Genomic DNA, 13,268 nt, shown 5'->3' on the forward strand with positions numbered 1-13,268 from the left:
ACATTTTTTTAAACAAATCCAATCTGTTACTTGGACTTCTACACCCGTTACTGAAATGGTTGTTCAAGTTCATTAAGATGGTTTAGGTAGTCTCATGTACTAGTCTTCCCAATTTGGCAGTGATTCTGAATGCAGATGAATAAAAATAGCCCCATTCTGGCTGGATTCTGACAGGAATTAGAAATAATTTTCAAGATAGTATAGTGTTACTTTACAGGCCTGATGTTGCCTGTAAACCATTAGTCTAAATCTAAGCCCTATCTAAACTGGGGGAGGGCCATTCTAAACTAACATATGGAATTGTTTTAAGATGGGAAAACCAAGGATCATTTATCTGTTTGAATTTTAAGACACCTTAAGGTATCAAAAAATATGTTAAAAAAAATATTGGATGAAACATTGAATTTGGCATTACTGCTATTAGACAATAGAAATGTTTTGAATAACAGATTCACTACATGGAACAACAGATAGTCTAGCTTTGCCACCTTTTACCGCAGATGCGGGAAGGTGATGTCGGCGGATACGGGGGATTGAGAAGCAGCCCATGCAAAAAAACACATATCTCTGTTTAAACAGACGGATTTTGATGGAGATTTTTAAAATTATTTTAATTGTTGTAGGCTAAGGGTTAACCAAGGCCCTCAAAGTAATGCCTCACGAAATATTTAGTGGATGTGTTAAATAGTTTTATTTGAAAAATAACATAGGATCTCACTTGGTGAAGACCAAAAGACTGAACTTTGATGAATGCAACAACAATGTCTCTGTCACTACAAATACAGTCATGGGTGGTAAACTCTAAAACTTCACTCGAAATGCAAGACACTCTGGGAAATATGCAAATAAGGCTTTAAACTGAGCAGTGTGTCAATTTAACACTGAAATGTGTGGACCCATATAGATTCGGGACTAATTTTAAATGTAACTCTGTCAGTGTTGATTTAACACTGGATAATTTGCGGTGTAACATGAGGACAACAAAGTAGCCTTTAAGACAGATACTTTGCGTGGTGGAATTGCAAATAAAACGGACTGCAACCCGTCGAACGTTGATGATTAAAGCTTCAGAGCAAAGTTCAGTGAACCAACCACACACGAGACAAAGCGTTCACAGGACAGTCGAACCGGAGGCAGTCTCGTTTTTCGCTGGTTTGCATAACTTTCTGATGGCACCGGGTGACCCGTAACGGCAGAATGTGGTATTTTTGTGATATCCTCGGTCGTGTCAGGCACTCGCCGTTCATTGGGTTATATTTGTTGGGATTTTGGATAGCACCTGTGTCCTTACACCCACAATGCTTGGATTTCAAGCCCCCGTTCAAGCCTCAAGAGGACCTCCAGTTCTGCGCAATGTACAGGAACTTCGGCTGCTGCGACTCAGCGAAGGACCAGGAATTGATGGCAAAATTCTATAAGATCATGGACAATTTCGACAATTATGGACATGCCAACTGTGCTGGGTACGTGCAGGACCTTCTCTGCCAGGTAAGCAAAGAACGGGTAAAGGTCGATACATGGTTTTGTTTTCAGAATTACATCATCCATTATTGGCTAGCACAGGCATGTTTGTAAAGGCATATACAGTGCCTTGCGAAAGTATTCGGCCCCCTTGAACTTTGCGACCTTTTGCCACATTTCAGGCTTCAAACATAAAGATATAAAACTGTATTTTTTTGTGAAGAATCAACAACAAGTGGGACACAATCATGAAGTGGAACGACATTTATTGGATATTTCAAACTTTTTTAACAAAGCAAAAACTGAAAAATTGGGCGTGCAAAATTATTCAGCCCCTTTACTTTTAGTGCAGCAAACTCTCTCCAGAAGTTCAGTGAGGATCTCTGAATGATCCAATGTTGACCTAAATGACTAATGATGATAAATACAATCCACCTGTGTGTAATCAAGTCTCCGTATAAATGCACCTGCACTGTGATAGTCTCAGAGGTCCGTTAAAAGCGCAGAGAGCATCATGAAGAACAAGGAACACACCAGGCAGGTCCGAGATACTGTTGTGAAGACGTTTAAAGCCGGATTTGGATACAAAAAGATTTCCCAAGCTTTAAACATCCCAAGGAGCACTGTGCAAGCGATAATATTGAAATGGAAGGAGTATCAGACCACTGCAAATCTACCAAGACCTGGCCGTCCCTCTAAACTTTCAGCTCATACAAGGAGAAGACTGATCAGAGATGCAGCCAAGAGGCCCATGATCACTCTGGATGAACTGCAGAGATCTACAGCTGAGGTGGGAGACTCTGTCCATAGGACAACAATCAGTCGTATATTGCACAAATCTGGCCTTCATGGAAAAGTGGCAAGAAGAAAGCCATTTCTTAAAGATATCCATAAAAAGTGTTGTTTAAAGTTTGCCACAAGCCACCTGGGAGACACACCAAACATGTGGAAGAAGGTGCTCTGGTCAGATGAAACCAAAATTGAACTTTTTGGTAACAATGCAAAACGTTATGTTTGGCGTAAAAGCAACACAGCTCATCACCCTGAACACACCATGCCCACTGTCAAACATGGTGGTGGCAGCATCATGGTTTGGGCCTGCTTTTCTTCAGCAGGGACAGGGAAGATGGTTATAATTGATGGGAAGATGGATGGAGCCAAATACAGGACCATTCTGGAAGAAAACCTGATGGAGTCTGCAAAAGACCTGAGACTGGGACGGAGATTTGTCTTCCAACAAGACAATGATCCAAAACATAAAGCAAAATCTACAATGGAATGGTAGAAAAAATAAACATATCCAGGTGTTAGAATGGCCAAGTCAAAGTCCAGACCTGAATCAAATCGAGAATCTGTGGAAAGAACTGAAAACTGCTGTTCACAAATGCTCTCCATCCAACCTCACTGAGCTCGAGCTGTTTTGCAAGGAGGAATGGGGAAAAATTTCAGTCTCTCGATGTGCAAAACTGATAGAGACGTACCCCAAGCTACTTACAGCTGTAATCGCAGCAAAAGGTGGCGCTACAAAGTATTAACTTAAGGGGGCTGAATAATTTTGCACGCCCAATTTTTCAGTTTTTGATTTGTTAAAAAAGTTTGAAATATCCAATAAATGTCGTTCCACTTCATGATTGTGTCCCACTTGTTGTTGATTCTTCACAAAAAAATACAGTTTTATATCTTTATGTTTGAAGCCTGAAATGTGGCAAAAGGTCGCAAAGTTCAAGGGGGCCGAATACTTTCGCAAGGCACTGTACTTGTTATACACCCGCACATTCATCCAATGCGATAAAATAGTCCGATCTGACATGCATTATTACAGTGCATAATTGCGTAATAGAATGCATAATAACAAATTAACAATGTATGTCCTGTAGCGCTGTTTGTCAATCACTGCATGATAAAATGCACGTTGTCATAACAAGCGTATCTCCTCAAATCGAAAGTGTATGTTCTTCACAGAACAAGGCGATTGTCTAACAGGACATGTGGGTTGTACAAATGAAAGAGTTTGTTTGGTCCCTCACTCCTCACATTTCTCTCCTCCTTTTCCTTCTTTCTCCCCTCCTTCAGGAATGCTCTCCATATGCAGCTCACCTCTTTGATGCAGAGGACCCCAGTACCCCCATCAGAACCCTCCCTGGCCTGTGTCCTGACTACTGCTCTCAGTTCTGGCTCAAATGCCGTTCCACCATCACCTTGCTCTCTGACGACCTGCAGCTAGCCCAAGCCGAGCCGGACCAGGTCCATTTCTGCCAGCACCTGGAGCTGGAGGACCCAGACTACTGCTACCCACACCTCCTCAGCAACGAGCAGCTGACGCAGAACCTGGGCCACGTCCTGGCCGACCCCGAGGGCTGCCTGCAGCTCTGTCTGGAGGAAGTAGCCAACGGGCTGCGGAACCCCCTGGCCATGGTGCACGCCAACGATGGCACGCACCGCTTCTTTATAGCCGAACAGGTGTGTTTGTGCTCACTTTCCAGAGTTGTTGTATTGCATTGTGGTATTATAGTGCCGGTTTCCCAGACACAGATTAAGTCTTGTCCTGAACTAAAAAGTTATTTCAATAGAGAATAGAGACTAGTCGCAATCTATGTTTGGGAAACCGGCCAATAGTGTATAGATTTTGGGCATTTTTTGTATGTGTATGCTGGCCTCGCAAAATGTATTTCCATGTAAATGGACAATCAAGTTTTTATCATATCGTAGGTGGGCCTGGTGTGGACGTACCTGCCTGACCGCTCCAAGCTGGAGAAGCCCTTCCTGAACATCACTAAGGCTGTTCTGACGTCACCTTGGGAGGGGGACGAGAGGGGCTTCCTGGGCCTGACCTTTCACCCCAACTATAAGTACAATGGGAAGCTGTACGTGTACTACTCCGTGGAGATCGGCTTCGACGAGAGGATCAGGGTCAGCGAGTTCCGCGTCTCCAGCGGCGACATGAACGAGGTGGACCACGCATCTGAGAGGTACAGTTATCGATGACTCCCAAATGGCACCCTATTCCCTATATATAGAACACTATTTTCGACCAAAAGGGCAGCTCTGGTCAAAAGTAGTACATCATATAGGGGAAAAGGTGCCATTTGGGGTTGAAACCTGTGTTGTGCTCTTGCCCCAAAATGGCTGCTGTGGTGTCCATCACCAAGGCAGTTGGGCTTTGTTGTTGTTATGAAGACTCAAAGGGTGCGGAATGGATTTACAGTACAATAGGTTTTGCATACAGCTGGACATATATCTACACCAATGTGTAGTAGTAGGCCTACAATTATTGCTGTTGTGCATAACACATGGTAGATATTACACATTAGAGGTGGATAAGATGAGTTCCCGCCACCAACAAAGTGCTTGGATAAGCAGTATATTTTCCATAATTATTGTACCTCCGAGAGATGGGCGCTGCCGCACTGAATTCTCTGTCTCGTAACTGTCTCTGTCTCAAACACCTTCTCAGGATCATTCTGGAGGTTGATGAGCCTGCTTCCAATCACAACGGAGGAATGGTGATGTTTGCTGATGATGGATACCTGTACATTTTCACTGGAGACGGGGGCATGGCCGGAGACCCCTTTGGGAAATATGGAAATGCTCAGAACAAGTGAGAGAAGAGGGAAAAATATGTGGACCTCTCATTCATGATGTCATCTTATGGCATCGACTCATATAACTCTTTAACAATTAGTTACAGCTGTACCATTAACACAGTTGCTAATAATAAGTTACTAGGTAAACCGCAAAGACAATAATACTCGCAGAAAGATGTTCCAAGTTTACACTCCTCTCTTCTGCAGGTCAGCCCTGTTAGGCAAAGTGCTCCGTATCAATGTTGATGACAATGATAGGGGTCCCCTGTATAGGATCCCTTCTGACAACCCGTTTGTGCATGAGCGCGGGGCGCGCCCTGAGGTCTACGCTTACGGGGTGCGGAACATGTGGAGGTGCCCCCTTTTTTTCAACACTTTCACGATATGCTTACTTCATGAAACATTACACTTCCTTACACTTTATATACCTTGACAAAAAAAAGTGTGGCGAGACGTTACATTACTGCACTGAATAAAGGAGTAATAACTTGGAAATGAAGTGTAATCTAGTTGTAGCTACTTAAGTAGTTGTGTTGGTCGACTTGTTCTTGTTTCTCCCATGGAGGTGTTCTGTGGACCGTGGGGACCCTCTGACGAAGGAGGGGAAGGGCCGTATCTTCTGCGGGGATGTGGGCCAGAATAAGTTTGAGGAGATCGACATCATAGAGAAGGGAAGGAACTACGGCTGGAGGGCCAAAGAGGGCTTCTCCTGTTATGACAAGAAGCTGTGCGCCAACAGCTCTCTAGGTGGGAATCCTGTAGCCTGATCCAAGATCAGTTTGTGCTGCATAACCAACTCCAATGCTCATTGTCATGCCGGCATCCTGTGGTTCACTGGGAGATGAAGGTCTCAGTGTGTTTTGTTCTGTGACTTCCTTAAAAAAAAAATCTTCCTGTTTAAAAAAAAAACTTGAATACTGTACTTTATTTATCCTTAGACAGTAATGGAACCAGAGTGGGAAGAGATTGGAAGGGTGGATGTAGAGATTGAACACCGTTCTCCAGGGTCATAATGTGCTTAGAAGGGGAGTGCTCAGGTGGGAATAAGCAGGGAATCCGTGAATTTAACCAGGATTTCTGGAAAACCACAGGCTCTGCACAATTTCCTTCATTTAAAAAATACGTCTTATATCTCTTCCTCCTGTTCTCTTCCAGATGATGTACTCCCCATTTATGCCTACCCTCACAAGATGGGCAAGTCTGTGACTGGCGGATATGTGTACAGAGGGTGTGAATACCCCAATCTGAACGGCATGTACATATTTGGAGACTTCATGAGCGGGTAAGGCTGTACTGTACGTGTTCACCGTTTTCAATCCAATCCTATAAGTGTTTATAGATGTTTGAGTCCATATACATTTCCTTCGGAAAGTATTCAGACCCCTTGACTTTTTTCAAATGTTATTACAGTATAGCCTTATTCTAAAATAGATTAAATAAACAAATCCTTAGCAATTTACACACAATGCCCCATAATGACAAAGCGAAAACAGGTTTTTAGAAAATGTGGCTAAGTTATTACATCTAAAACCCTGAAATTATTTACATAAGTATTCGGACCCTTTACTATGAGACTTAAAATTGAGCTCAGGTGCTTCCTGTTTCCATTGATCATCCTTGAGCTGTTTCTAGAACTTGATTGGAGTCCACCTGTAGTAAATTCAATTGATTGGACATGATTTGGAAAGGCACACACTTATATATAAGGTCCCACAGTTGACAGTGCATGTCAGACCAAAAACCAAGCCATGAGGTCGAAGGAATTGTCCGTAGAGCTCTGAGACAAGATTGTGTCGAGGCACAGATCTGGGGAAGGGTACCAAAAAATGTGCGTAGCATTGAAGGTCCCCAAGAACACAGTGGCCTCCATCATTCTTAAATGGAAGAAGTTTGGAACCACCAAGACTCTTCCTAGACTTCCTAAACTGAGCAAACGGGGGAGAAGTGCCTTGTTCAGGGAGGTGACCAAAAACCCAATGGTCACTCTGACAGAGCTCTAGAGTCCCTCTGTGGAGATGGGAGAACCTTCCGGAAGGACAACCATCTCTGCAGCACTCCACCAATTAGGCTTTTATGGTAGAGTGGCCAGACGGAAGCCACTCCTCAGTAAAAGGCATATGACAGCCCACTTGGAGTTTGCAAAAAGGTACCTAAAGGACTCTCAGATCATGAGAAAGAAGATTCTCTGGTCTGATGAAAACAAGATTGAAATCTTTGGCCTGAATGCTAAGCGTCACGTCTGGAGGAAACCTGGCACCATCCCTACTGTGAAACATGGTGGTGGCAGCATCATGCTGTGGGGATGTTTTTCAGCTGCAGGGACTGTGAGACTAGTCAGGACTGAGGCAAAGATGAACGGAGCAAAGTACAGGGAGATCCATAATGAAAACCTGCTCCAGAGCGCTTAGGACCTCAGACTGAGGGCGAATATTCACCTTCCAACAGGACAACAACCCAAAGCACACAGCCAAGACAATGCAGGAGTGGCTTCAGGTCAAGTCTCTGAATGTCCTTGAGTAGCCCAGCCAGAGCCCGGACTTGAACCCGATCGAACATCTCTGGAGAGACCTGAAAATAGCTGTGCAGCGGTGCTCCCCAAAGAACCTGACAGAGCTCGAGAGGATCTGCAGAGAAGAATGGGAGAAACTCCCCAAATACAGGTGTGCCAAGCTTTTAGCGTCATACCCAAGAAGACTCGAGGCTGTAATTGCTGCCAAAGGTGCTTCAACAAAGTACTGAGTTAAGAATATTTTTTTAATACCTTTGCAAAAATGGCTAAAAATCAGTTTTTTGCTTTGTCATTATGGGGTATTGTGTGTAGATTGATGAAGGGGGAAAACGATTGAATCCATTTTAGAATAAGGCTGTAACGTAACAAAATGTGGGAAAAGTCAAGGGGTCTGAATTCTTTCCGGATGCACTGTAGCAGGTGTATTTTCTTATGTTTCAAAAGTTGTGTTTTATGTTTTTATATATGGTCTATAAGGAAAGCATACTGCAAATGAAAGAAATTCAAAATAACATTTAATGTAGTGTCTCCTCCCTATAGGCGTATGATGAACCTCCAGGAGAATAAGAACACGGGTCAGTGGAACTACCATGAGATCTGTATGGGCATTGGTTTGACCTGTGCCTTTCCTGGCCTCATAAACAACTACTACCAGTACATTATCTCCTTTGCTGAGGACGAGGCAGGTAGGAGGAGTCACATTAAACCTATTTTTGTTTGCCCATGGCCACACAGGCAATGGAAAAGGTTTTTTAAGCATCAGATCTCTAGGCTGCACACATTTAAGGCCAGTTTCCCAAACCAAGATTAAGTTTAGTCCTGGACTAAAAAGCATGCTCAATGGAGAATCGCCACTGAAACCAGCTAGATTGCCAAATTATGTGAAATGTTAATTTTTCTGTCTGAACAGGAGAACTGTACTTCATGTCGACTGGAGTGCCCAGTGCCACATCTCCCACCGGTGTTGTTTACAAACTGGTGGATCCCTCAAGGTAAGGATTTAAAGCCACAATCTGTATTTTCAACAGCCTGACCCTGCCACAATGTTTGGTAAGGTGAGGGCTAAACAAAGTGTCGTGGCATTCTGCTTTTCTCTTGAAGATGGCAGAAGCCTAGCATTACCGTCATAGACACACTTTTAAAAAGAGACAAAGACAAAACAAAATCAGTAAAACATGTTAAGCATCTGTTCATGATTACTGATCTATTTTAAGTCAGAAGAATGTGCCGCATCATAATCTTTCTGTCTGTAGTACTTAATCTGATTTACATTGTACATTCTGTTTCTGTGTGTTCTTTGTTCTTATAGCATAACTGCTGATGAACGGCATTCTATTTCTGTTTTGGTGATCATTGAGATTTTCTTACCCTCTGTCGGGGTCGGCTCACTCTCCCTTTCTCCAGATTTCTAGGTGAAAGAGAAAGAACGAACATAAAATAAAATAAAGGGTGTTGGAGCAGTGTGAATGCTCTTTTATCTAAATCTCTCTCTCACTGACTTAGGTCTAAACAGTCTTGGCCGCAAGATCTCTCTCTTTCTTGCATACCCTCTCTTTTGCTCTCTGTTGGCTGCAGCACTATACTGTTGTGTCAAGTTATTTGTTTCTCACTCGCTCATGAAGCTGATATGAATTACTCTCTACCACAGCAATGTTTGGAAAAGGGGAAGAGAAGAATAGGCCTTCAGCCTCATTCTGGGAGGGAGACCAGCTGAAAGCGAATAAAAAAAAGAGAGTTGAAGTCTCAACAGAGGCTGATGAAACTGGGGTGAAACTGACTTCTCACCCTCTGATTTAGTTTTCTTCCCTGCTGAGCTGAGAACTTTTGGTATTTTGTCTTTTTTAGACGGGCACCGCCAAGACAATGTCACTATGACCCACTGCCTGTCAGAGTGAAGAGCAAGCTCATCAAGTTCAGGCCAAAAGAAAGTGAGTATGCTGGCTTTCAACATATATCTCAGTCTGTCTGCTTTTATTTTGTTCATTATATTTAGCCCCCTTTGCTCAATCAAACACTTACAGTATGTCAGTAGATCTCGCTGCTCGATCTAGATTGTCACTAGATCTCGCTGCTTCGATTAGATTATTCACTTCATCATCAATCATATTACACTTTTATTATACTGTGGATAGGCGTACATGCTAATTATAACCTCATCTCACCGATCTATTCATTAGGACAGTCCATGTAGTTATCCTAAATCTGACCTGTTCTTCTATCCCACAGCATTATCAGGAGTTGAACTACCGACAAAGCATCAAAAGCTCTCCCCGCCAGAAGAGCCCGTCAGACCCCATCCCACTGAGTCCGCAGTAAAAGAGTCTGACAAGAACTGGCTTCAGGAGCTCATGGACATTCTAAAGGAGCAAGGGGCTGCCGTCGTCACCACCACACTGCCTCAAACTACCACCAAACCGCCCAGGCACACACGACGGAAAAACCGACGAAAGAAGGGCAAGCACCGGTCGGAGAGCGGGTTGGCGCCGGCAGCCGCGCCTCAGAGCGGGGCGGTGAGACTGGCGGGGGATGAGCAGGGGCGGGACGACCGGGGGAGGGTGGAGATCTTTGTCAATGGTGAATGGGGTACGGTGTGCGACGACCTGTGGAATACGAAGAACGCGGCAGTGGTATGTCGGCAGCTGGGGTTCCGATTCGCCCTGAAGGCATCCAAGCACTCTGAGTTTGGAGAAGGGAAGAGTCTCCGGATTCTTCTGGACGATGTGCAGTGTGAGGGCACAGAGGAGAGCCTGCTGGACTGTCAACACACAGACATAGGAATACATAACTGTGCCCATTACGAGGACGCAGGGGTGATATGCGGGAACTCAGACTACGTTGATGCCTAGAAATGAGAGTCGATTGAGAGGTGATTGAATTTATTTGTGACTGTGGCCTAAGTGATTGTAACTAAAACCAAGGCATATTGCTGTCTAACTTTTGTCTAATTGTTGTCGATGTTGGCACTTGTAGGTCTACCTCTTTTCATTAAGGTAATGTAATGCTGATTTAATTGCTGCGTTAAAGTCTTAAAGGTTTTATAATTAAAATGTTAGACTTTGCTAATGTAAGACAATGCTTTCTCTAAAGGAAATGAATCTAAAACAGTAAATGAATGAATATACTGTATAAGGAGAATGAATACCAGGTTATTTAATATTCTCTCATGATCACATACTGAAATAAATGCTCCATACAGACTCACAAGTTATGTGCTCATTTGACATGGAAAAAGCATAGTGAGAAAGAGAGAAAGGGGAAGAGGGAATAGGGTGGAATGACAGGAGAGGATTAACAGGGAAAGTCACAGGCAAAGGAAAAACTGCCAATTTTAAGCCTGGAATCCAAACGGAACATCACTCCATTTCTGTCTTCGGTGTGGACTGACTCCACACTTCAGGCTAGCCTATTTGTCCAAGTCACCCTGCTTGGTTCTGGTGTCTGAAACATTGAGGACTGATGTCATGACTAGGCAGGAAATATGTCTGAATTAATTAGATGACTGGGATAAAAATATGCTCCTAACAACATTCGTCCAACAACATCATCATAACCTATTGGCAGTGCTTGACTTGGACTGAAATAGGTGCCAGTACTCATTTTGGGTGCAGTAATCTTGGTTACCCAGAAGTAAGCATGAATCTGTCCACAAAAGATGATGGATGCAGGGACTGTTAATATTTAGGTGCAGGAACTCCACAATACTTTTGAGATCATATTCTATAAGGTGCAGGAATTCAAGCAGTTGAAAATTTGAGGTGCTCGTACTCAGCTTTGGTGAACTCCTGCCAAAGTCAAGCACTGCCTCTTGGCAAAGCTAGGGCAAAATCACACTTCATCACACACTTTGCTTTGCAAACCATCAAACCAATTTCTCTTTTTATTGTCTGGGTATTTGGTTTGCCAACTACCATGAGCACATTCAAATCAAATCAAATCAAATTTTATTTGTCACATACACATGGTTAGCAGATGTTAATGCGAGTGTAGCGAAATGCTTGTGCTTCTAGTTCCGACAATGCAGTAATAACCAACAAGTAATCTAACTAACAATTCCAAAACTACTGTATTGTACACAGTGTAAGGGGATAAAGAATATGTACATAAGGATATATGAATGAGTGATGGTACAGAGCAGCATAGGCAAGATACAGTAGATGGTATCGAGTACAGTATATACATATGAGATGAGTATGTAAACAAAGTGGCATAGTTAAAGTGGCTAGTGATACATGTATTACATAAGGATACAGTCGATGATATAGAGTACAGTATGCATATGAGATGAATAATGTAGGGTAAGTAACATTCAATGATGGGACGTGTGTTTTTAGGGAATCTCTTTGAGGAAAGTTTTATCCCCACTTTTGTCAAGTCGGTGACCATCATTGGTCACTGCCTTTCAAAGTGTGTTGCATTATGGGGATAAAGATTGTCAGACTTGCGCCGACCAGTAGACTGCATAAACGTTCATAAATCATGTGATCAAGTTTCTGCAGTTGCTCTTCACCAACTTCATCCATCACCCGCATTGTGGGATACTCTATAGTCAACCAATGATTAAGGTGTTTTTGTTTGACCCATGTGAACGTGACCAAAGACATGACTGAAACAGGAACACACTTTTCTGGGATTCATGTATACAGTGGATATATAGAATTTAATGTGATATGAGGCTCTCTCACTCTCTAAATTGATTGTACAATGTACACCAGTGGTGGTCGGTGCCGTTTAAGATGAAGGAGGATGATTATTGTTTTTATGAGCATGACCTTATTTCTATTACAGCATATTAGATGACTGCCATTCATATTGCATTCACTCAGTTCAATGTAAGATCGATAGGTTCAGGCTACTACACGATACTCAAATTTTCCCTTACCCATGATAAGGTTGCTACAGCCTAGCTTATGAATGAAAGTCTACATCGTAGGTGCCAAGTCGAGAGACATCTTAGTAATCAAGGTGACAGACATTGACACATTCAAGACCGCCTTTCACAATCTTGCCTGCATCTAGCTGATCTAGGATGTAATCATTAGTCCAACAGTTAAAAACAGGATTTTCTATTGGACAAATTTAGGTATGTTTATCCCTGTTTTGTTCCGTTTGCTTCCGTTTAAGAAATGTTTTTCAACAGAATCGTCAGAATGAATACACTATTGATCACACCCAAACACAGTTCACTTTCAAAGCAGCCACATACAAACAGCATGAGCCCTTAGATCGTTGGATAATTATTTCTCGCATCTACGCGCTCTCCACCTCTCACCAACACATTAGCTGTCTGTGATCAGGCAAAAAAAACTTTACAAGCCAAATCTTCATATCATAACCGCTAAGCGCTACACACAGCCTACACTGTTGTCACCATATTAGCTAACATCTAGGCAACATAGCTACTATAACTAATACTTTGGTAAACCCGCTACAATCATGCAGTACAGTTAGCAAGCAGATTAGCAGTTTCACCGGCAGGCCCCGGTGGAAATAAATTAATAAAACCAAAAGCTTACCTTGACATGGAAGAGTTGCACTGTTGGAGAGCCATAGCCAGTTAGGTAACATACAGTGCCTTGCGAAAGTATTCGGCCCCCTTGAACTTTGCGACCTTTTGCCACATTTCAGGCTTCAAACATAAAGATATAAAACTGTATTTTTTTGTGAAGAATCAACAACAAGTGGGACACAATCATGAAGTGGAACGACATTTATTG

At 42.9% G+C, this 13,268-nt stretch overlaps 1 protein-coding gene across 1 annotated transcript; it reads left to right on the plus strand.

Annotated features, from left to right (window-relative positions):
- The first annotated feature begins 833 nt into the window (after window positions 1-833).
- hhipl1 (HHIP-like 1) lies at window positions 834-10,755 on the plus strand. The gene is made up of 11 exons (XM_021573916.2): window positions 834-1,488; window positions 3,535-3,921; window positions 4,171-4,430; window positions 4,916-5,059; window positions 5,253-5,399; window positions 5,611-5,792; window positions 6,201-6,327; window positions 8,095-8,240; window positions 8,465-8,546; window positions 9,400-9,482; window positions 9,781-10,755. Exons 1-11 carry the CDS (start codon window positions 1,198-1,200, stop codon window positions 10,398-10,400), a joined length of 2,469 nt encoding a protein of 822 aa, XP_021429591.2. The 5' UTR covers window positions 834-1,197; the 3' UTR covers window positions 10,401-10,755.
- The last annotated feature ends 2,513 nt before the right edge of the window (window positions 10,756-13,268 follow it).

Source organism: Oncorhynchus mykiss, chromosome 19, assembly GCF_013265735.2.
Source record: "Oncorhynchus mykiss isolate Arlee chromosome 19, USDA_OmykA_1.1, whole genome shotgun sequence".
In the NCBI taxonomy this organism is placed as follows: domain Eukaryota; kingdom Metazoa; phylum Chordata; class Actinopteri; order Salmoniformes; family Salmonidae; genus Oncorhynchus; species Oncorhynchus mykiss.